Source organism: Bubalus bubalis, chromosome X, assembly GCF_019923935.1.
Source record: "Bubalus bubalis isolate 160015118507 breed Murrah chromosome X, NDDB_SH_1, whole genome shotgun sequence".
Classification (NCBI taxonomy): domain Eukaryota; kingdom Metazoa; phylum Chordata; class Mammalia; order Artiodactyla; family Bovidae; genus Bubalus; species Bubalus bubalis.
In genome coordinates, this window is record NC_059181.1 from 46,914,101 (window position 1) to 46,938,763 (window position 24,663).

General features: G+C 40.9%; 2 protein-coding genes and 1 pseudogene across 6 annotated transcripts in view; 2 read left to right on the forward strand and 1 right to left on the reverse strand.

Annotated features, from left to right (window-relative positions):
• The window catches only part of LOC123331959, a 31,576-nt pseudogene extending 11,118 nt beyond the window's left edge, over nucleotides 1-20,458 (forward strand).
• Nucleotides 1-20,753, reverse strand: part of MTMR8 (myotubularin related protein 8) — a 225,873-nt gene extending 205,120 nt beyond the window's left edge. For all 5 annotated transcript variants that reach the window (XM_025277082.3, XM_025277083.3, XM_006054317.4 and 2 more), the window contains exon 1: nucleotides 20,610-20,753. In XM_025277082.3, the coding sequence (XP_025132867.1) occupies nucleotides 20,610-20,633 (24 nt within the window). In that variant the 5' untranslated portion in view covers nucleotides 20,634-20,753. The remainder of the gene's footprint in view (nucleotides 1-20,609) is intronic.
• Nucleotides 20,754-23,593: 2,840 nt separating this feature from the next.
• On the forward strand, nucleotides 23,594-24,055 carry LOC102407513 (profilin-2). Its single transcript, XM_006054315.1, has one exon. The coding sequence runs from the start codon at nucleotides 23,594-23,596 to the stop codon at nucleotides 24,053-24,055; it is 462 nt and encodes a 153-aa protein (XP_006054377.1).
• Nucleotides 24,056-24,663: the final 608 nt, after the last annotated feature.

Here is a 24,663-nt window from a genome sequence, read left to right on the forward strand (position 1 = left end):
CTCCAGTGTTTGTAGTGTCAACATATTTTACCTTAGAATCTTTTTTTTTTTTTTTTTTAACAACTTATCTTGTGGGACTAGTAGTCACTAGGAACCAAGTTTAGGAAATGCTGGTATAATCCAATCTGCTCATTTTATGGAAGCAGTATACTGTAGGGGTTAAGAGCACAAGCTTTTGAGTCACATACTGCTTCATTTCTGACCCTCAGCAAGTTACTTAAGCTTTCTGGGTCCTGATTTCTTTATTTTTGCAATGAGGATAATAATAGTTATTGTTGTGTGTCTTAAATGAGTATATAAATATGCAATATTTACATAAACCACTTAGAATAGTGCTTGGTACATAGTGATTGCTCAATAAAGGTTAGATATTGTTATTTAATCCACAAGGAAAATAAAACCTAAGGTCACACAGCATGTCAATATCAGACCAGGTCTCCTGACTCCCTGTCCTGTATGGGTTTCTCAACTAATGAAAATATCTTTGGAGATTATCAAAACTCTTTCTAAAGCACTTAAATATTATTGCACCATAAAACCAAAAAATAAGTTCTAAAAAGACAACTTTAAAATAAGGCCAATGGTTTTTAGGAATGACAGCTTAGCTGTGGTTTTCCAATTACAAAATGAGATCAAAGGAGGAGGTTCTGGTAGTGAAAAAAAAAAACAATTTCAATTCCTATAAAATATCAGACCACTGCCACCAGGGCTTCCTGGGTAGCCCTTCTCTTTACTGTAAGTACCAAGAGCCTTGGTACTCAGTATGCTCAGGAAAATACTCCTTTTTGAGATAGGCTGTTTTTTGAGACCTTCCAGGACTGATTATATATATATATATATATATATATATATATATATATATATATGAGAGAGAGAGAGAGATGGAGATATAGATATGATATATGCTGCTAAGTCACTTCAGCCATGTCCAACTCTTTGCAACCCTATGGACCGCAGCCTGCCAGGCTCCTCTGTATATATATATATACAATTGTTTGGCTCTGATAGAGAAGGGAATACATAGTCACAGAACACTTAATTTCTGTCAGTCCCTTATCATAACTTATCTTAATCTTCATCATAGTCCCAAGATTTAGACATCATCTCCATTTTACAAATGAGGAAACTGAGACCCAGGACTTTTGAGTGATTTGGCCAAGAACTCAGAGTTAAGAAATAATATATCTGGAATTCAAACTTGGCTCTGTCCAAGGTTTCTCCCACTACATTATACTTTCCTTGATTGAAAGGATCAAAGTAAAGCCAACTGAATTTAGACTTCTGAGAAATGGAAGAGGAGTACGACCCTCATCTCTAGAAATTACATTTCCTTGATATAGAAAAACACTTTACTAGTTTTATATTGATTTATTTTGACCTTGCCTCATTCCTAATTTGAGGTGGTTTCTAATAAAAGATAAATCTACAATCAGGTTATCAGAACAAAAAAAATCAAAGCCATGAAAAGGAAGAAGAAGCAATAATGCTACATACAAGGGCTAATGTAGTTAATATGACTGAACACTAAATTTGGTTTTCAGCTTCTTGGAAGTCAAGCCAAAAGTTATCTGCTTTTAGGAAAGCTTCATATAAATTTTTATCTTAAGAGCAGGTAGGGTGGCTTGAAAAGCACTTTGTAAACAGTTAGTGTTAGTCACTCAGTCGTGTTTGACTCTGCAAACCCATGGACTATAGCCCCCCAGATTTCTCTGTCCATGGAATTCTCCAGGCAATAATATTGCAGTGGGTAGCCATTCCCTTCTCCAAGGGATCTTCCAGACCCAGGGATCAAACCTGTATCTCCTGTATTAGCAGGCATATTCTTTACCATCTGAGCCACCAGGGAAGCAGGAGGGGAAATTAGTGTTTGGTAAATACAGTTTCAGTGTTGCAGAAAAAAAAGTTCTAGAGATTTCTTGAAAAATAATGTGAATATACTAGGTCCATAGCCAAATTTATAAGGAACACCTTTAGACAACCTTAACATTCCTTGGTTCCCTGATGGCTTCTACCTATGAAATGATGGACATCTGAAAGCTTGAAATGGTATCACTACTGCCTTCTCTGGAACAGAATCCAGTGCTCTGCCTATTGATTCTTCAGCCTAGCACACTGAACTGTATTCACTCACTCATACCTTCACTTTGGCCTTTGGCAAATGCATTAACATTTACACTGAGAGCAAGTATGCTTCTGAAGTTGCTCAAAATTTTGGAATGCTTTGGAAACAGATTTCTTGACCTTAGGGGGATATTAAATTTAAAATGTCCCCTTTAGAGGGCAGAGCCAAACTGGTTGAGTAGGAGGACACAGAGTTTGTATCTCCTCACAACTAGGGCACCTATCAGGCACTGGCCAGGAACCTCAGACACCTAAGGAAATGAGAGGAACCCTCGCACAACTGGGGAGGGTGTGGGGAAAAGGTAGGAGGGACGAGAAGTGGAGGCCAGATAGAACTGGCAACCCTGAAAGGTGGCTGAGAGAAGGAAGGGGTTCCCATGTTCAGAGGGGCCCACTCATGGCAAGAGAATCAGCAGAGTCAGGAAGAGACCTTTGGGGAATTATTGGATCAAAAGGGAACTACTCAGGCACCAGAGTGTGGCCTGGGACGCAGGCATGAACCTCTGCTCTCTGAGGCCTTCTCCGGCTACACAGGTCCTATGGACATGGGAGAAAGGCAGCAGGGAAGGAAAAGTAAAGGAGAGATTGGACCAGTGTCTGCCAGGGGTGGCTGAGGGAGCAGGGGGGTTCCTATACCCACCCACAATGAGGGGATCAGCAGGGACTGAGACTTTCCAGTGACTGGGGAGGAGCAGGGAATGGCTATTATTTTCCCTGCCCACTCGAACAGGGGAGCCTGCCGGGTTCCTGGGCCTGAACCTCCAACTTCTGAGGCCCCCTCCAGTTGCAAGGGTCCTGGAGACAAGGGAGGAGTTCAGTTCCATTCAGTCACTCAGTCGTGCCTGACTCTTTGTAACCCCTTGAACTGCAGCACGCCAGGCCTCCCTGTCCATCACCAACTCCTGGAGTTTACCCAAACCCATACCCATTGAGTCGGTGATACCATCCAACCATTTCATCCTCTGTTGTCCTCTTCTTCTCCTGCCTTCAATCTTTCCCAGCATCAGGGTTTTTTTTGTTTGTTTGTTGTTTGTTTGTTTGTTTTTCCTTCAATTAGTCAGTTCTTCCTATCAGGGGGCCAAAATAATGGAGGCTCAGCTTCAGCATCAGTCCTTCCAATGAACACTCAGGACCTATCTCCTTTTGGACAGACTGGTTGTATCTCCTTGCAGTTCAAGGGACTCTCAAGAGTCTTCTCCAACACCACAGTTCAAAAGCATAAAATCTTCAGTGCTCACCTTTCTTTATAGCCCAACTCTCACATCCATACATGACTACTGGAAAAATAATAGCCTTGATTAGATGGACCTTTGTTGCCAAACTAATGTCTCTGCTTCTTAATATGCTGTCTAGGTTGGCCATAACTTTCCTTCCAAAGAGTAAGAGTCTTTTAATTTCATGGCTGCAATCACCATCTGCAGTGACTTTGGAGACCCCAAAATAAAGTCAGCCACTGTTTCCACTGTTTCCCCATCTATTTGCCATGCAGTGATAGCACTGCATGCCATGATCTTAGTTCTCTGAATGTGAGCTTTAAGCCAACATTTTCACTCTGCTCTTTCACTTTCATCAAGAGGCTCTCTAGTTCTTCTTCACTTTCTGCCATAAGGGTGGTGTCATCTGCATATCTGAGGTTACTGATATTTCTCCTGGAAATCTTGATTCCAGTTTGTGCTTCATAACGCCCAGCATTTCTTGTGATGCATTCTGAATATAAGTTAAATAAGCAGAGTGAAAATATACAGCCTTGATGTACTCCTGTCCCTATTTGGAAAAAGTCTGTTGTTCCATGTCCAGTTCTAACTGTTGCTTCCTGACCTGCATACAGATTTCTCAGAGGCAGGTCAGGTGGTCTGGTATTCCCATCTCTTTCAGAATTTTCCACAGTTTGTTGTGATCCACACAATCAAAGGCTTTGGTATAGCCAATAAAGCAGAAATACATGTTTTTCTGGAACCCTCTTGCTTTCTTGATGATCCAGCTGATGTTAGCAATCTGATCTCTGGTTCCTCTGCCTTTTCTAAATCTAGCTTGAACATCTGGAAGTTCACGGTTCATGTATTGCTGAAGCCTGGCTCAGAGAATTTTGAGGATTACTTTACTAGCGTGTGAGATGAGTGCAATTGTGCAGTAGTTTGAACATTCTTTGGCATTGCCTTTCTTTGGGATTGGAATGAAAACTGACCTTTTCCAGTCCTGTGGCCACTGCTGAGTTTTCCAAGTTTGCTGGCATACTGAGTGCAGCACTTTAACAGCATCATCTTTCAGGATTTGAAATAGCTCAACTGGAATTCCATCACCTCCACTAGCTTTGTTTGTAGTGATGCTTCCTAAGGCCCACCTGAATTCACATTCCAGGAAGTCTGGCTCTAGGTGACTGATCACACCATCGTGATGATCTGGGTAGTGAAGATCTTTTTTTAACAGTTCTGTGTATTTGTGTCACTTCTTAATATCTTCTGCTTCTGTTATGTCCATACCATTTCTTTCTTTGACTGAGCCCATCTTTGCATGAAATGTTCCCTTGGTATCTCTAATTTTCTTGAAGAGATCTCTAGTCTTTCCCATTCTATTGTTTTCCTCTAATTCTTTTCACTGATCACTGAGGAAGGCTTTCTTAGCTTTCCTTGATATTCTTTGGAACTCTGCATTCAAATGAGTACATCTTTCCTTTTCTCCTTTGCTTTTGGCTTCTCTTCTTTTCACAGCTATTTGTAAGACCTTCTCAGACAGCCATTTTGCTCTTTTGCATTTCTTTTTCTTGGGGATGGTTTTGATCCCAGTCTCCTGGACAATGTCAAGAACCTCTGTCCATATTCATCAGGCATTCTATCAGATCTAGTCCCTTAAATATATTTCCCACTTCCAATATATACTCCCTGTATAATCATAAGGGATTTGATTTAGGTCATACCTGAACAGTGTGGTGGTTTTCCCTACTTTCTTCAGTTTAAGTCTGAATTTGGCAATAAGGAGTTCAAAATCTGAGCCACGGTCAGCTCCCAGTCTTGTTTTTGCTGACTGTATAGAGCTTCTCCATCTTTGGCTCTAAAGAATATAATCAATCTGATTTCGGTGTTGACCATCTGGTGATGTCCATGTGTAGAGTCTTCTCTTGTGTTGCTGGAAGAGGGTGTTTGCTATGACCAGTGCATTCTTTTGGCAAAACTCTATGAGCCTTTTCCCTGCTTCATTCTGTACTCCAAGGCCAAATTTACCTGTTACTTGTTTCTTGACTTCCTACTTTTGCATTCCAGTCTCCTATAATACAAAGGATATCTATTTTGGGTGTTAGTTTTCAAAGGTCTTGTAGGTCTTCATAGAACCATTCAACTTCAGCTTCTTCAGCATTACTGGTTGGAGCATAGACTTGAATTACCATGATATTGAATGGTTTGCCTTGGATACAAACAGAGATCATTTTGTCATTTCTGAGATCGCATCCAAGTGCTGCATGTCAGACTTTTTTGTTGACTATGATGGATACTCCATTTCTTCTAAGGGATTCTTGTCCACAATAGTAGATATGATGGTCATCTGAGTTAAATTCATCCATTCCAGTCCATTTTAGTTTGCTGATTCCTAGAATGTCAATGTTCACTCTTGCCATCTCCTGTTTGACCACTTCCAATTTGCCTTGATTCATGGACCTCACATTCCAGGTTCCTATGCAATATTGCTCTTTACAGCATCGGACCTTGCTTCTATCACCAGTCACATCCACAACTGGGTATTGTTTTTGCTTTGGCTCCTTCCCTTTATTCTTTCTGGAGTTATTTCTCCACTGATCTCCAGGAGCATGTTGGGCACCTACTGGCCTGGGAAGTTCATCTTTCAGTGTCCTATCTTTTTGCCTTTTCATACTGTTCATGGGGTTCTCAAGGCCAGAATACTAAAGTGGTTTGCCATTCCCTTCTCCAGTGGACCACATTTTGTCTGAACTCTCCACCATGACCCATCTATCTTGTGTGGCCCTACATGGCATGGCTCATAGTTTCACTGAATTAGACAAAGCTGTGGTCCATGTGATTAGATTGTTTAGTTTTCTGTGAGTGTGGTTTCTGTCTGCCCTCTGATGCCCTCTCTCAGTGCCTGCCATCTTACTGGAGTTTCTCTGACCTTGGACATGGGGTGTCTCCTCATGGCCCATGCTCCTGACCTTGTCGGCTGTGCGGTGCTGAGTGGCGAGTGGCTGAGAGGAGATACCCTACCCCATGTTTAAGGAGGCAAGGGGGAAGGGGGTAAGAAAACTAGAAGAGAGACAAAAGGGTGCCCTTAAGGGGTGGCTGGGGGAGGGGAGGGGCTCCCACACTGAGAGTGACCCACCCATACTGATGGGATCAGCAGGCATTAGGAGAGACTTTTCGGGGATAGGAGTGGAGCAGCCAGTATTTCCCCTGCCTGCTCAGCCCCAAGCAAGTCTTCTGGGGTCCCTGGCCTAAACCTCCACCCTCTAAGGCCCCCTCCAACTGTGCTGAGACTAAGCCCCATGCCCAAAAGCCACCATAGGGCCTTTTCCTGCAGCACTGGTTCTGAATCTAGCCAAACCGCTAAGCCCCACTCCCCAGGCCCAGGTTCCACTCCTGCATAAGCACCACCGCCCCACAGTCAAGGCTTTTCTGGCCCTTTTTAAAAAATCATTTATTTATTGCTATTGTGTACTTGTTGCTATTTCATTTATATTTTTCTTCATATATATATATATATTTATTTTTCTAATTATGTTTTTTATTCTTTGTTACTGATTGGCTCTTTTCTTTTGCACTGCATAGCTTGTGGAATCTTGGTTTCCAGGCCAAGGGTCAGGCCTAAGCTCCTGTGGTGGGAGAACTGACTCCAAGCCACTGAATGAATTTAGAACCTCAGACCCCAGGGAATATTACAGTGCATTCTCCTGGAGGTCCTCATCTGAGCACTGAGACCTGGCTCTACCCAACCACCTGAAAACTCTAATGCTAAATGTCTCAGGCCAAACCAGTAAGACAAGAACACAGCCCTATCCATCAAAAAACAAACAACAACAACAAAAAATAAGACAACAAAAAAAATAGGTCACAGACGAAGGAACAAGGTAAAAACCTACAAGACCAAATAAACGAAGAGGAAATATGCAACCTACCTGAAAAGGAATTCAGAATGATGATTGAAGATGATCCATAATCTCAGAAATAGAATGTAGGCAACAGATCAAGAAAATACAACAAATGTTTAACAAGAGCCAAGAAGAACTAAGGAACAAACAAGCAGTGATAAACAACTCAATGTGGGCAAGCTCAGTCACTCAGTCATGTCTGACTCTGTGACCCCATGGACTGCAGCCTGCCAGGCTCCTCTGTTCATGGGATTTTGCCAAGCAAGAACACTGGAGTGGATTGTCATCTCCTTCTGAAGGGGATTTTCCTGACCAAGGGATCAAACCTGCAGCTCCTGCAGCTCCTGCACTGACAGGCAGATGTTTTACCACTGAGCCACCTGGGAAGGCAAACAACCCAGTAGCTGAAATGAAAAAAAAAATACACTTTAAGGATTCAATAGCAGCTTAATTTGGAGAAGGCAATGGCAACCCACTCCAGTGCTCTTGCCTGGAAAATCCCATGGACGGAGGAGCCTGATAGCCTGCAGTCCATTGGGTTGCTAAGAGTCGGACACGACTGAGCAACTTCACTTTCACTTTCCACTTTCATGCATTGGAGAAAGAAATGGAAACCCACTCCAGTGTTCTTGCCTGAAGAATCCCAGGGACAGCAGAGCCTGGTGGGCTGCAGTCTATGGGGTTTCACAGAGTTGGACACGACTGACAAGACTTAGCAGCAGCAGCAGTAGCAGCAGCTTAATTGAAGCAGAAGAATGAATAAGTGAACTGGAAGATAGAATAGTGGTAAAAACTGCCAAGGAGCAAAATAAAGAAAAAGGAATGAAGAAAACTGAAGACAGTCTCACAGACATATGTACGACAACATTAAACACACCAACATTCAAATTATACCAGTCCCAGAAGAAGACAAGAAAGAGAAAGGATCAAGAAAATATTTCAAGAGCTTATCATCAAAACATTTCCTAACATGGGAAAGGAAATAGCCTCCCAAGTACAGGAAGAGCAGAGAGTTCCACACAGGATAAACCCTAGGAGAAACACAAGACAACACATAATCAAACTAACAAAAACTAAATACAAAGAAAAAATGTTAAAAGCAGCAAGGGAAAAGCAAAAAAATAACATACAAGGGAATCCCCATAAGGTTAACTGATTTCTCAGCAGAAACTCTGTAGGCCAGAAGGGAGTGGCAGGATATATTTAAAGTGATGAAACAGAAAAACTTACAACCAAGATTATTCTACCCAACTAGGATCTCATTCAGATTCAACAGAGAAATCAAAAGCATTACAAAGAAGCAAAAGCTAAGAGAATTCAGCTCCACCAGACCAGATTCACAAGAAATACTAATGGAACTTCCATAAACAGGAAGCACAAGAGAAGAAAATGACCTATGAAAACAAACCCAGAACAGTTATAAAAATTGTAATAGAAACTTACATATCGATAATTACCTTAAATGTAAATGGATCAAATGCTCCAATGAAAAGACAAAGACTGGCTGAATGGATATAAAAAGAAAACCCATATATATATGCTGTCTAAAAGAGACCCACTTCAAACTTGGGAATACATATGTGAGACAGAATGTGAGAGGATGGAAAAAGATACTCCATGTAAATCAAAAGAAATCTGGAGTAGCAATTCTCTTATCAGTTAAAATACACTTTAAAATGAAGACTATTACAACAGATAAGGAAGGACACTACATAATGATCAAGGGATCAATCTAAGAAGATATAACAATTATAAATATTTATGCACCCAACATAGGAGCACCTCAATACACAAGGAAAATGCTAACAGCTGTAAAAGGAGAACAGTAACATGATAATAGTGGGGGGGGGGGTTACCACCCCAATTACACCAATGGACAGATCATCCAGACATAAAATTAATAAGAAAACAGAAGCTTTAAATTACACAATGGACCAGAAAATTTTAATTGATATTTATAGGACAATCCACCCAAAAGCAGCAGAATAAACTTTCTTCTCAAGTGCCCATGGAACATTCTCTAGGATAGATCATATCATAGGTCAAAAACCAAGCCTCAGAAAATTTAAGAAAATTGAAATTGTATCAAGAATCTTTTCTAACCACAATGCTATGAAATTAGAAATCAATCACAGGGGAAAAAACTGTAGAAAATACAAACACATGGAAGTTTGTAACACTGTGCTGCTGAATATCCAAGAGGCTACTGAAAAAAAAAAACAGGAAATTAAAAATACATTAAAACAAATGATAATGAAAACATGAGGACCCAAAACCTATGGGATGCAGCAAAAGCAGTTCTAAGACAGAAGCTTATAGCAATTTAATCTCACCTCAACAAATAAGTAAAACATCATATAAACAATATTAACCTTACATTTAAAGCCACTAGAGAAAGAAGAACAACAAAAAAATACTCCAAAATTAGTAGAAGGAAAGAAATAATAAAGATTAGAGCAGAAATAAGTGAAATATAAACAAAGATAATAGCAAAGATCAATAAAACTAAAAGCTGATTCTTTAAGATAAAATTAATAAAACTTGACACAGAATCATCAAGAAGGGGGGATAATTCAAATCAATAAAATTAGAAATGAAAAAGAAGTTACAACTGAAACCACAGAAATACTAAGGATCATAAGATACTATTCATAAGCAACTAAATGACAACAAAATGGAAAACCTTGAAGAAATGAACAAGTTCTAAGAAAGGCACAACTTTCAAAGACTGAATCAGGAATAATTAGAAGATATAAACAAACCAGTAAAACATAATGAAATTGAAAGTGTAATTTAAAATCTTCCAACAAACAAAAGCCCAGAACCAGAGGATTTAACAAGCAAATTCTATTAAACATTTAGAGAAGAAATAACACCTAACCTCTCAAATTCTTCCAAATAATTACAGAAGGAGGAAAATTCCCAAACTCATTCTATAAGGCCACCATCACCCTGATACCAAAACCAGAAAAAGACATCACAAAGAAAGAAAGTTACAGATCAATATCATTGATAAATATATATGCTGAAAATCCTCAACAAAATAATAACAAACAGAATCCAACAACACATTAGAAAGATCATACAACATGAAAGTGAGATTTATTCCAGGGATGCGAGGATTTTTCAATATATGCAAATCAATCCATGTGATATACTATATTAACAAATTAAAGAACAGAAACCATATGATCATCCCAATAGATGCAAAAAAAGCTTTTAACAAATGTAACACCTATTTATGATCAAATTTTCTAGAAATTGAGCATAGAGGGAATCTGACTCCACATAATAATGACCATATATGACAAACACAGTAAACATCATTCTCAAAGCTGTAAAACTGAAAGCATTTCCTCTAAGATCAGGAACAAGACAAGGATATGCACTCTTGTCACTATTATTCAACATAGTTTTGGAAGCCCTAACCATGGCATTCAGAGAAGAAAAATAAATGAAAGGAATCCAAATTGGAAAAGAAGTCAAATTGTCACTGTTTGTAGATGACACGATACTATACATAGAAAAGCTTAAAGATGTCACCAGAAAACTACTAGAGTTAATCAAAGAATTTGGCAAAGTTGTAGGATACAAAATTAATGCATAGAGATCTCTTGCCTTCCTATAGACTAACAATGAAAGATCAGAAAGGGAAATTAAGGAAACAACCCCATTTACCATTGCAACAAAAAGAAAAAAAAAAAATACCTAAGAATAAACCTACCTAATGAGCCAAAACATCTGTACTCAAAACTATAAAACACCAATGAAAGAAATCAAAGATAACACAAACAGATGAAGAAATACACCATATTCATAGCTGGGAAGAAGCAATATTTGAAAATGACAGTACTGCCCAAAGCAATCTATAGATTCAGTGCGACCTCTATAAAATTACTAAAGGCATTTTTCACAGAATTAAAAAAAAAAAATTACAATTTGTATGAAAACACAAAAGCCACTAATAAAACAATCTTGAGAAAGAAAAATGGAGCTAGAGGAATTACGCTCCCTGACTTCAGACTATACTATAAAGCTGTAGTAATCAAGATAGTATGGTTTTGGCACAAAAAACAGAAATATAGATGAGTGGTACAGGACAGAAAGCCCAGAGATAAACTCATACACCGATGGTCATCTAATCTATGACAAAGGAGGCAAGAACATACAAAGGAGAAAAGACAGCCTATTCAATAAGTTGTGCTGGGAAAACTGACCAGCTACATGCAAAAGAATGAAATTAGAACACTACTTAACACCATACATAAAAATAAATTGAAAATGGTTTAAAGACCTAAATATATGGTGAACAGTATAAAACACTTAGAGGAAAACACAGGAAAAAACTCTGACATAATAAATAACACCAAGATCTTTTTTTTTTTTTTTTTTTTGACTCATCTCCTACACTAGAGCCATCACAATATTGTAATTATCCTCCAATTACAACTAATTTAAAACCCCCAAAAAAGAAAAATAAAAAAATAAGCAAATGAGACCTAATTAATATTTTTTGCACAGGCTAGGAAACCATAAAGAAGACGAGAAGACAACCCTCAGGATCGGAAAATATATTTGCAAACAAAACAATGGATAAAGAATTAACTTCTAAAATATACAAACACTCATGCAGCTCAATGTAAAAAAAAAAAAAAAAAAAAAAAAACAGCCCAATCAAAAAATGGGCAAAAGACACAAATACACATTTCTGCTTTATTGACTATGCCAAAGCCTTTGACTGTGAGGATCACAATAAACTGTGGAAAATTCTGAAAGAGATGGGAATACCAGACCACCTGACCTGCCTCTTGAGGAACCTGTATGCAGGTCAGGAAGCAACAGTTGGAACTGGACATGGAACAACAGACTGGTTCCAAATAGGAAAAGGAGTATGTCAAGGCTGTATATGGTCACCCTGCTTATTTCACTTACATGCAGAGTACATCATGAGAAACACTGGGCTGGAAGAAGCACAAGCGGGAATCAAGATTGCCGGGAGAAATATCAATAACCTCAGATATGCAGATGAAACCACCCTTATGGCAGAAAGTGAAGAGGAACTAAAAAGCCTCTTGAAAGGGAAAGAGGAGAGTGAAAAAGTTGGCTTAAAGGTTAACATTCAGAAAATGAATATCATGGCATGTGGTCCCATCACTTCATGGGAAATCAATGGGGAAACAGTGGAAACAGTGTCAGACTTTATTTTGGGGGGCTTCAAAATCACTGCAGATAGTGACTGCAGCCATGAAATAAAAAGATGCTTACTCCTTGGAAGGAAAGTTATGACCAACCCAGATAGCATATTCAAAAGCAGAGACATTACTTTGCCAACCAAGGTCCGTCTAGTCAAGGTTATGGTTTTTCCAGTAGTCATGTATGGATGTAAGAGTTGGACTGTGAAGAAAGCTGAGCACCGAAAAATTGATGCTTTTGAACTGCGGTGTTGGAGAAGACTCTTGAGAGTCCCTTGGACTGCAAGGAGATCCAACCAGTCCATCCTAAAGGAGATCAGTCCTGGGTGTTCTTTGGAAGGACTGATGCTAAACCTGAAACTCCAATATATTGGCCACCTCATGCAAAGAGTTGACTCACTGGAAAAGACCCTGATGCTGGGAGGGATTGGGGGCAGGAGGAGAAGGGGATGACAGAGGATGAGATGGCTGGATGGTTTCACTGACTCGATAGACATGAGTTTGGGTGAGCTCTGGGAGTTGGTAATGGACAGGGAGGCCTGGCGTGCTGTGGCTCATGGGGTCACAAAGAGTCAGACACAAATGAGTGCCTGAACTAAATTGACATACAGATGGCCGAGAAGCAAATGAAAACATGCTCAACATCACTAATTAGAGAAATGCAAATCAAAACTACCATTAGAGACATCCCTGTTGGTACAGTGGATGGGAAAACACCTGCTAATGCAGAGGACACTAGTTCGATCCCTGCCATAGAAGAATTCCACATGCCATGGAGCACCTAAAGACCATGTACCACAACTACTGAACTCCCTCTGTAGAGCCCAAGAGCCACAACTACTGAGCCCACATACTACAACTACTAAAGTCCATGTGCCTAGTGCCTGTGTTCCATAAGAGAAGCCACTGCAATGAGAAGCCCGTACTCCACAACGAAGAGTAGCCCCCATTCACTACAACTAGAGAAAGTCTCCATGCAGCAATGAAAACCCAGTACAACCAAAAAGAAATAAATTATGTATATATGTATATATATACAAACTACAATGAGGTTTTATCTCACACCAGCCAGAACAGTCATCATCAAAAAATCTACAAACAGCAAGAGCTGGAAATGGTGTGGAGAAAAGGGAATCCTCTTGCACTGTAGGTGAGAATGTAAATTGACATAGCCTCTCTGGAGAAGACTATGGAGGTTCCTTAAAAAACTAAACATAAAACTACCATAAAACCTAGCAACTCCTCTACTCGGCATATACCCTGAGAAACACCATAATTCAAAAACACACATGTACCCCAGTGTTCAGTTGAGTTCAGTTCAGTTCAGTCACTCAGTCATATCCGACTTTTTGTGATCCCATGAATCGCAGCACGCCAGGCCTCCCTGTCCATCACCAACTCCCGGAGTTCACTCAAACTCATGTCCATGGAGTCGGTGATGCCATCCAGCCATCTCATCCTCTGTCATCCCCTTCTCCTCCTGCCCCCAATCCCTCCCAGCATCAGAGTCTTTTCCAATGAGTCAACTCTTCGCATGAGGTGGCCAAAGTACTGGAGTTTCAGCTTCAGCATCATTCCTTTCAAAGAAATCCCAGGGCTGATCTCCTTCAGAATGGACTGGTTGGATCTCCTTGCAGTCCAAGGGACTCTCAAGAGTCTTCTCCAACACCACAGTTCAAAAGCATCAATTCTTCAGTGCTCATCTTTCTTCACAGTCCAACTCTCACATCCATACATGACCACTGGAAAAACCATAGCCTTGACTAAACGGACCTTTGTTGGTAAAGTAATGTCTCTGTTTTTGAATATGCTATCTAGGTTGGTCATAACTTTCCTTCCAAGGAGTAAGCGTCTTTTAATTTCATGGCTACAGTCACTATCTGCAGTGATTTTGGAGCCCAAAAAAATAAAGTCTGACACTGTTTCCACTGTTTCCCCATTGATTTCCCATGAAGTGATGGGACCACATGCCATGATCTTTGTTTTCTGAATGTTGAGCTTTAAGCCAACTTTTTCACTCTCCTCTTTCACTTTCATCAAGAGGCTTTTTAGTTCCTCTTCACTTTCTGCCATAAGGGTGGTGTCATCTGCATATCTGAGGTTATTGATATTTGTCCCGGCAATTTTGATTCCCGCTTGTGCTTCTTCCAGCCCAGTGTTTCTCATGATGTACTCTGCATGTAAGTGAAATAAGCAGGGTGACAATATACAGCCTTGACATACTCCTTTTCCTATTTGGAACCAGTCTGTTGTTCCATGTCCAGTTCCAACTGTTGCTTCCTGACCTGCACACAGGTTTCTCAAGAGGCAGGTCAGCTGGTCTGGTATTCCCATCTCTTGAAGCATTTTCCACAGTTGATTGTGATCCACACAGTCAAAGGCTTTGACATAGTCAATAAAGCAGAAATAGATGTTTTGCTGGAACTCTCTTGCATTATTGATGATCCAGCGGATGTTGCCAATTTGATCTCTCGTTCCTCTGCCTTTTCTAAAACCAGTTTGAACATCTCAAAGTTCACGGTTCATGTATTGCTGAAGCCTGGCTTGGAGAATTTTGAGCATTACTTTACTAGCATGTGAGATGACTGCAATTGTGCAGTAGTTTGAGCATTCTTTGGCATTGCCTTTCTTTGAGATTGGAATGAAAACTGACCTTTTCCAGTCCTGTGGCTACTGCTGAGTTTTCCAAATTTGCTGGCATATTGAGTGCAGCACTTTCACAGCATCATCTTTCAGGATTTGAAATAGCTCAACTGGAATTCCATCACCTCCGGTAGCTTTGTTCATAGTGATGCTTTCTAAGGCCCACTTGCCTTCCCATTCCAGGATGTCTGGCTCTAGGTAAGTGATCACATCATTGTGATTATCTTGGTCATGAAGATATTTCTTGTACAGTTCTTTTGTGTATTCCTGCCACCTCTTCTTAATATCTTCTGCTTCTGTTAGGGCCCACCATTTCTGTCACTTATCGAGCCCATCTTTGCATGAAATGTTCCCTTGATATCTCTAATTTTCTTGAAGAGATCTCTAGTCTTTCCCATTCTGTTGTTTTCCTCTATTTCTTTGCATTGATCGTTGAGGAAGGCTTTCTTATCTCTTCTTGCTATTCTTTGGAACTCTGCATTCAGATGCTTATATCTTTCATTTTCTTCTTTGCTTTTCGCTTCTCTTCTTTTCACAGCTATTCGTAAGGCCTCCTCAGACAGCCATTTTGCTTTTTTGCATTTCCTTTCCATGGGGATGGTCTTGATCCCTGTCTCCTGTACAGTGTCACGAACCTCTGTCCATAGTTCATCAGGCACTCTATCTATCATATCTAGTCCTTTAAATCTATTTCTCACTTCCACTGTATAATCATAACAGATTTGATTTAGGTCACTGCAGCTCTATTTACAGCAGCCAGGACATGGAAACAATTTAAGTGTGCATCAACAGATAAATGAATAAAGAAGATGTGGTACATATCCACATTGGAATATTAGTCAGCCATAAAAAGGAACAAAATTACATCATTTGTAGAGAAGTGGATGAACCTAGATTCTGTCATACAGAGTGCAGTAAGTCAGAAAGAGAAAAAGTATCATATATTAACACATGTATGTGGAATCTAGAAAAATTGTACCAATAAACTTAGGTCCAGGGCAGGAATAAAGAGGCAGATGTAGGGAATGGACATGTGGACACAAGCAGAAAGGGGAGGCTGGGATGAACTGGAAGATTAGATTTGACATAAATGTACTATCATGTGCAAAACAGCTAGTGGGAACCTGCAGTGTAGCAAAGAGAGTTCAGGTCGGTGCTCTGTGATAACCTAGATTGGTGGAATGGGGGTTGGTGTTGGAGGAGGGTCCAAGAGGGAGGGTATATAAGGTATAAATATGGTTGATTCACTTCATTGCACAGCAGAAACTAATATAACATTGTAAAGCAATTATACTCCCATAAAAATAAATGGCCCCTTTGTTTTAGCTGCTACAACAACTGGCAATTATAAAAGTCTGGAGACATTCCAAAGACAACACTGAGGAAGGAAAGGAGAATTGACAGACCAATAGAGCTGCTAAGGCAGCAGCATTACAAGATTCAAGCTCCATACTTGGGAGGACACCTGCTGCCCATCTAAGGAACAGAGATGAGTTTCTGAATGATGCACATTTGATCAACATACTGGGCTTTGGTATATGCTAAATTGCCACTCTACTCTTTGTGAAGTCACACAAGAAACCACACTAAAATTAATACATTAAATTATTCATTGTGGGAACTGATAAAATGACAGCCTGGGAAAAACAATACTTTTGGAAACCTTCTCCTAAAGTAATGGCTGAAATATGTCAGAGGTGTCATATCTGTCCTAAGCAGAACCCAGAAATACCTATTCATACTTCTCACCGCCACTTTCCTTTGCTTCTGGGTCATTTTGAAATCTGGCAAGTGGATTTTACCTCGCTATCTCCCTTTCAGGGATGCAAATATGTTCTGATGATAGTATGCATGTATTCCCATTGGGTGGAAGCCTTTCCCTGCAGATGAGTAACTCCCCTTACAGTAGCCAAAACACTGTTGAAAAGGATTATTCCTACTGAGGGAATTCCCCTGGAATGACATAGTGATAATGGTGCCCATTTCATTGTACAAATTCTACATGCTATTTGTAAAATCCAGCCTCTACTACATTTCCACTGTAACTATCATCCTCAATCTTCTAGTCCAGTGGAAAGAAACAAAGCCGTAATCAAAACTCAACTGGCAAAACTCTCTGAGGCTATAGGCCTTCCTTGGCCTAAATTTCCATACATAGTTCTATTAAACTTAATATCTATACCCTTTGGAAAATACAAACTGTCACTATTTGAAAAAAAATTATTGAAAAATCCATGATTCTTGACTTAGGACTATATAATCCCCTTCTAGTCAAGGGAGATCTTTTACATTATTGTCAAAGTCTCATTAAAACTGACCCAGAAGTGAGGCAAATGGCCCCTAATGTGGATGGCTTTCCCAAGACTTTGGACAAGGCTGGTACTTTCCATGATCCCCATCAATGAAATCCTTCAAGTTAACCTTGTTCTAATTGCTGCCATCATAGAGTTGTTACATCTCCTTCATTATGTAATAATTGATGATGCATCAACTTGCTTCTCCTTCTTATAGACATATTGTCAAGGAGTGAAATTTTTCATGAATAGGTTTATGGCCAGGAATGAAAATTTAGAGGAAGTGACCCTGGTCCTTCGGTTCTTTGATTTTGACTATAAAGGACTGGACAATTGAATTTTTGGGACTCCTTGTTGAAGCTACAGTTTTATTAATGTGCTTTGTCCTACTACATAGAGTAGGCATCCTCCATGAATGGTAATTCTATCTTATATTAACTCTGCTGGGAATAAGCCTGTGGCTCCAATTCTTGGCCATTTAATTACTCTATTTCACTTGGGATTCTTTCACTCACCAAGGCCATGAGTTACCCTTAGTCCTCTTTATATTAAGATGACTGACTTTTATTGGGATAGTTTTTACTAGAGTTATATTATTAGCTCTCTTAATATCCATCTGGACTCTTTATACCTGGGAAAATAATGCCTTATTCTGCATTTCCAAAAGTCTAGCCACTGGAGGAAATCTAACAAACTGTTGGATATGCCATCAGCACCCTAATCATTTGCTGAATACTGGGATCCCCTTGCTTTGGCTATCTCTAATCTTACTGGTAACTCTCTACCATATGTTATTCAGAACTCATCTACTTGAATCCACAGTTCCCTTTCCTTGTTTTCCTTGTTTGGAACCAGATAACCCCTCAAACAGTTCCTTAGGAATATGTGTTTTAATGAGGCCCTGTGGTTATCCAGAAACAAGAAATCCAACTTCCAAACACCCACTTTTATTTCACTGTTCAACAACAAAATATATTCTCATGATAACCCCCATATATTCCAACAAGGAAGGCTTCTAGGCTGCTCATATATAACCAGCCCATGGTTGAATTTCACCTTTGACGTCTCCTTTCTCTGTGCTCCAGTGAAGTTGCTCAGTCGTGTCCAACTCATTGCAACCCCATGGACTGTAGCCTACCAGGCTCCTCCATCCATGGAATTTTCCAAGCAAGAGTACTGGAGTGGGTTGCCATTTCCTTCTCCAGGGGATCTTCCCAACCCAGGGATCCAACCCAGGTCTCCCGCATTACGGGCTGACGTTTTTCCATTTGAGACACTGGGGAAGCCCTCCATCTATGTATTTGTGGTTGGAAGGTCACCACCCGGGGCATATCCTGCCTCAGTGCCCTAACACCAGGTTCTAATGTGCCATAGGACTTTTAATCGGAGAAGGCAATGGCAACCCACTCCAGTACTCTTGCCTGGAAAATCCCATGGACGGAGGAGTCTGGTAGGCTGCAGCCCATGGGGTCATGAAGAGTCGGACACGACTGAGTGACTTCACTTTCACCTTTCACTTTCATGTATTAGAGAAAGAAATGGCAACCCACTCCAGTGTTCTTGCCTGGAGAATCCCAGGGACAGGGGAGCCTGGTGGGCTGCCATCTATGGGGTCACACAGAGTTGGACACGACTGAAGTGACTTAGCAGCAGCAGCAGCAGGACTTTTAATAGTTTATTTGACTGTGTTAAATTTGTCAGAAATTACCAAATGGCACATAGAGTCTACTTTCTGCCTCTGCCAAGAAACCCCTTCTGAGGGATTTCAAAGGTTCCCAAGATTTATTTATCATCATGTTGCTTCCAGTGAATTTTCCAATCTATCCACTGATTCATCACAAACCACCCTCTAAAGGACATGATGGACCTGGAGCAGACAACCAATTCTGGCTATGTGGAAATAAGAATTGCTCCAATGATGTTTTCTTGAGGAAAAGGCATGGGCAAAAGGGGAAAATGTGAAAATAACTATGTCAGGAATGACTAAGACATGACCTGAAGATCTCCGTATTTGCTACCAATGCTGGACTTTCGCTGAACACTCTAAATTAAAACTGCTGAATAGTTGCTGAGCTGCTAAAAGGAAAGATTGGTGTTGAGAACTAGACTTTATCTTCCTAAGAAAACACAACTGTCCCTAGTAATGACTGAGATTCATTCCATAACTCAAATCTTATGTATAGAATAATTTTACCCTCCAATCCAAATTGTTGGTAAACAACTTGCATAACCCTGCATTGATTTCCCTCTTCCTGTAAAAATCCTAGCCATTTTCCCCTTGTAGGACACTATTCTGGTTTCTTCTAGACTTTCTGTGATCCCTGAATTGCAATTCTAAGACCCCAAATAAACTACCTTTTTGCCTCTTCACAGTTAGTAATCTTTATGTTTGATGTGGATTTAAATTAGCCTGGGCCATATCTCCTATGATCGATAGAAAAAATTAAGCAAAAACTAGTTGTAACCCTTCCCTGTTCTCAGCCTGACGGTAGAAAGAAATCTGACAGGAAGGAAGTGAATTCGAAAAGAAAGAGGCCGGAGTTGGGGAAATACAGAGTAGTATCTGGAAAGAAAAGACATAAAAGAGGCTCTAACTAGGGTCAGCTGTACACAGACACCAACTGGCCTAGCAATGTCACCTCTACGTTTTTTTTCCTGGATGAGCAGAGCCAGGTCCACTCTATTACACCTCTTTCCTATAGCCCAGCTCGGGGCTGGACAGATGCTTTTGCCCCCAAACCCACACATGCAAGTTGGGGAGCTGGAGTGATGGTCTGAGCAACTGTTGGGGCAGAAGTCAAGAGAAGGGCAGGGAAACCCTGGATAAAGGAAGTAACCCTCTGGGAGGCAATGCCACTCGGGGTATTCAAGAAAGGCTGTTACAAGTGCAGCAAGTCTGTATAAAAGGCTGGAGTAAAGGGGTGTATGAGGTAACCGCTGGGGAGCCAGGAGGAGCTGGGATCGGAGGAGACAGGACAGAGACGGACCCGGCAGGCTACCACCCAGCGCGGAGGCGGCATCAAGTAAGAGAACGATTGGTACAGAACCACCTCTCCTTTGCGTGCCGCAGCCGCCTGCAAGCAGGTCCCAAGGAGAAGAAAGTTCAGTTTGGGTGAAACGGGGTGTGAACCGAGGAATATAACTCCGGTCCCGCGCGGAAGAGGGCGTCAAAGAGCACTCTAAGAGTTGAGAGGGTGTACCTGGGCTTGCGGCTGAGCATCGAGAGGGAATCCCCGGCTCCCAGCCTCGCCGATCTCTTCTCCTTACCTTGGGCACCGTGATATGGTCCATGACCGCGGTTCCCCACACCCGAAATCCTTAGTGCAACTCAGGCTGCTGCTGCCACCACGGTTCTCGCAGCCTTCTTGCCCAACCCTGGTTCTAGCCTCCGCCCTCCCTCTCGTGCTTCCAGTTCTCGTCACCTGATCCTCGCGGAGGCTTCTCTCGCGACACTTTGCCTTCGGCCGCTAACGCCATCTTACTTCCTGGCAATGCCCTTTTATTTGGGCGGTCCTGTCAAAATGCCATTCCTTTGGTAGGGGTGTGTACCAGTAACATCCGACTCTTAGCGACCCTTTGGATTATAACCCACCAGGCTCCTCTGTCCATGGGATTATCCAGGCAAGAATACTGGAGTGGGTTGCTAGGGATCTTCTCTACCCAGGGATGGAACCGGAGTCTCTTGCATCTCCTGCTTTGGCAGGCAGATTATTTACCACTGCACTATTTGGGAAGAGAAACTGCTAAATATACATTCTAGCTTTCTAAGGACACTTGGTTTAAATAAAATCCGGTGATTGGGAGCTTTTTTCATATTGTTTAAGGGAAAAACTATTAGGACTGTAGACAGGAGGCAGAACAGTAACATTAGGTTCACAAATATTTCTAGGACTGCTTCCATTTTCTTAAGAGTAAAAACAGCAACAACAACAGATTGTCCTAGTTCAGACTTCAGGTTTGGCCCAGGAATTCTTAAGTCCCAGACTCAAGTGCTGGCACCCTTCTCACAACCCATGATGCTGTAAGGATTCTGAGTACCAATATCATTCCACAATTCTTTAATGTTAACAGAGATGGCACCAGTCAGAGATAACATAGACTACTCTGTGGTGATGACTGAGTTTCTGAAGAGCTTCTTGTGAGACCTTGGGCAAGTCACTATAGAATATTTTTGAGATGGTTTATAAGTATATTTTCCTTTCACTCCTCTCAACCAGGGGGAGTCTACTGCCATAAACCTAGTTAAAGCCTGAACTATTAGAGTAGCCTCATAACTTTGTCATCAAAGATGTGGGAAAAGGACCAGAGACCCACTGGACCACCTCTCAGATGAGGTGCAGCTACTCTGTAGTGTTCTCTGAATCAGGATTATGATGGCAAAAAGAACAGTCTGAGAGTCGAAAAACCTGGATTTTACTCTCAGGTCTGCTACTACTAACTTGCTGTGTGACCTTGGGCAAATCATGTCACCTCTCTGGGCCCTGTATTCTAGCTAAAACCTCTATCTTGCCTAAATTATTGACATAGATTGGTCACCATGTTTTGGCCCTGGTTCCCCTAGAATCTGTCCTCAATATGGCATCTTCCAGACTCTAGAATCTATAGTGATGTCACTCCTTTGCTTGAAACCTACCAGTGGCTCTCCATTTCAGAGAAAATCCAAATCTTTACATGGCTTAAAATAATCCTACGTGTGATCTAAGCCTAGTGCCTCTCTGACTATATCTTCTATCACCCTTTTCTTTCTCTCTTTATGTTATATTGATCTTCTTGTTGTTTCTCAAATATACCATACATTCTCCTGCCTCAGAAGCACTTGCTGTTCCTTCTGCCTAGAATGCTCTTCCTCCAGATATACATATGCTCACTCCCTCATCTCTGTCGGGTCTCTGGTCAAATTCACAATGTCAGAGAATCCTACTTGAGCACCTTATATCAAATAAAACCACCACTACTTCTTCCCCATAATTCTCTATCATCTTAACCTTTTTTCTTTATATTAATAATTATGAACACCACCTGATATACTATAAATGCCCTTGTCTGTTATTTGTCTCCCCTTTAGGATGTCAGCTTCATGAGGCCAGGGACATTTTGTTCACTGCTAGATCTCCAAAGTCTGGAACAGACCTGGAACACAGTAGGTATTCAATAAATATTTGTTGAATAAGTGAATTTTCTAAACTACCCCAAATTTTCTCTCCATTAACCTTAGCCATTCCTCCTAACAGTCCCTACTTAAGGCAAGTTAGTGTCATTTCAGAGGAAATTAAGGTAGAGATGGTGATTTGTCAAAGGTTTCAGAATAATCACATGTCAGATTGGACCCCCACAGGAGTAGATAGCATCTGGGACTAAGAAGGAAAATGTGGAAGGCAAAAGTATTAGATTCATAAAAAAAAAATTCTGTGAAAGGGATTCTATTATAATTTATTATTTATTTGTCTTCTGTCATTATGATGTCAGCTCTGTGAGATTTTTCTCTGTGCATTGCTGTAACCCAGTGCTTGGAAAAGTACTTGGCAAATAGTGAATGCCTGATAAATGCTTGCTGAATGACTAGATGAAAACGAATTACTCTAGACTCACAGCTGGTGTGGGCCAGAGGATAAACAACTAGATGAAAATAATCTGAAGACAGGAAATCATTAGGAGGCTATTATGTCCATCCAAAAAGAGTTGTAAGTCAGTGGGGCTGTGGGTTTTTTTTTACTTTGTACCTAGAGCTCAGGTCTCAGATTAGCCAACATCTGAATACTAGTTGCTGCACTAAATCTCACCTGTCCTGCTTTATATCCAAACCTCCAACTCAAATATTACTCAGTTATGTTCTACATTGAGGGATTTTCTGATATTGGGGGTTGGTGTTTCTCCCATGGTATCCTAGGGAAGTATGTAGATGTGCTTTACACCAATATCTCACTAGCTGGAGATACAACCACTGAAAGCTACTGCCAAAGGTCACCCATGATATGGTGAATTATGACTGTTTAACAAGTCACAGAGCCTTTGTGACATCACTCCTGCTCCAAACATAGATTGATAAGTCACAACAGAGGGCAGCTGGGGCATAACTTCACACAAGTCATCAAGACCTCCTCCGCCTTGCTGCTGGGGAGATGCCATCAAAAACAGACTGTATTTTTAGCTTATTTCAGTGTCATCTTGAGCCAACTACCAACAAACTTCTTTTGAAGACCTACTTGCCAAAAATCACTTTATTCATCATTTAGAGACAACTTACCTGAATCATGCAGTGCGTAGGGGATATCAGTGAAGAAGTCTGGCAAGACTGCATCACCCTCTTCCTACAGACTGGGATGTGCTATGATGCGGTGATAATCACCAATTCCCCACCTTGGTTGTTAGCTTCTTATCCTGAAGGTAACCTGTTCCAACTGACCCAGGAAGAAATTCAGATCTTGCTGGCGAGAGAAGGGAGAGAGAAGTTGTTTCTTCAGGGAATCACTCTTGCAGGGACCAAATGCTTGTTGATTCGGGACAACCTATACACTGAGGGCAACAACACCATGGATCTCCGCACCAAAGGCCAGAGTCGGGGCAGCCAAGCAGTGACAGTAGTTCAGATCGAGTCTGTATACCTTGTGGTGATGGGACAAAAAGGAACAGAAGGAGGGCCTCTCAACCTCAAGGCTTTTGAGATGGCGGGTTACATCAAAGAGGCCATTAATCAACACATGGCCCATTTCTAAGTAAATAAAAAGGCCTTGGTGTTTGACCTGGAATTTGAATTCAGTGTTATCTGATTCACCTTCCAGATTAACAGTCTTGAAGAAAATAAAGGGAAATTCCAGATCAGGTTTGGAGATGTGTGTGTGTGTGTGTGTGTGTGTGTGTGTGTGTGTAAGCTTGTTAGGAGAAGAGCAGATTGGGGAGTGAGTATTCAAGCATTTGAGTTTCTGCACCTTTTTTACACCTAGAACACCATCTCTTCTATCTCAGCACTTGGAGGGAAGAGTACTGGACTGGGAACTAGACAATCTTGGTTGCACTCCCAACTTTTTTCTAACCATGGTATCTTTTTCTCTCTGTACCTCAGTTTCCTTATCGGTACAATGAGGAATGTACTATGTCTCTAAGGGCCCTATAAGTTCTGGAAATCTATGATTTTGTGATAATCACATTTATCCTTCCAAAATTCAGCACAAGTACTACCTCCTCAAGGAATCTTTCTTTGCATCAACCTTTAGGAGTGACCCTAATTTGAATTACTAGAGTACTAACTCTATGGGTAATTTGTATGTACTTAATCTTACTCTGCCCAGAATTTATTGAATGATTGTCCCGTAATCTTGTTTAA

Bases quoted from the DNA above. Each gene is read 5' to 3' on its own strand.
- LOC102407513 (XM_006054315.1), top strand. From the start codon at position 23,594: ATGCAGTGCGTAGGGGATATCAGTGAAGAAGTCTGGCAAGACTGCATC.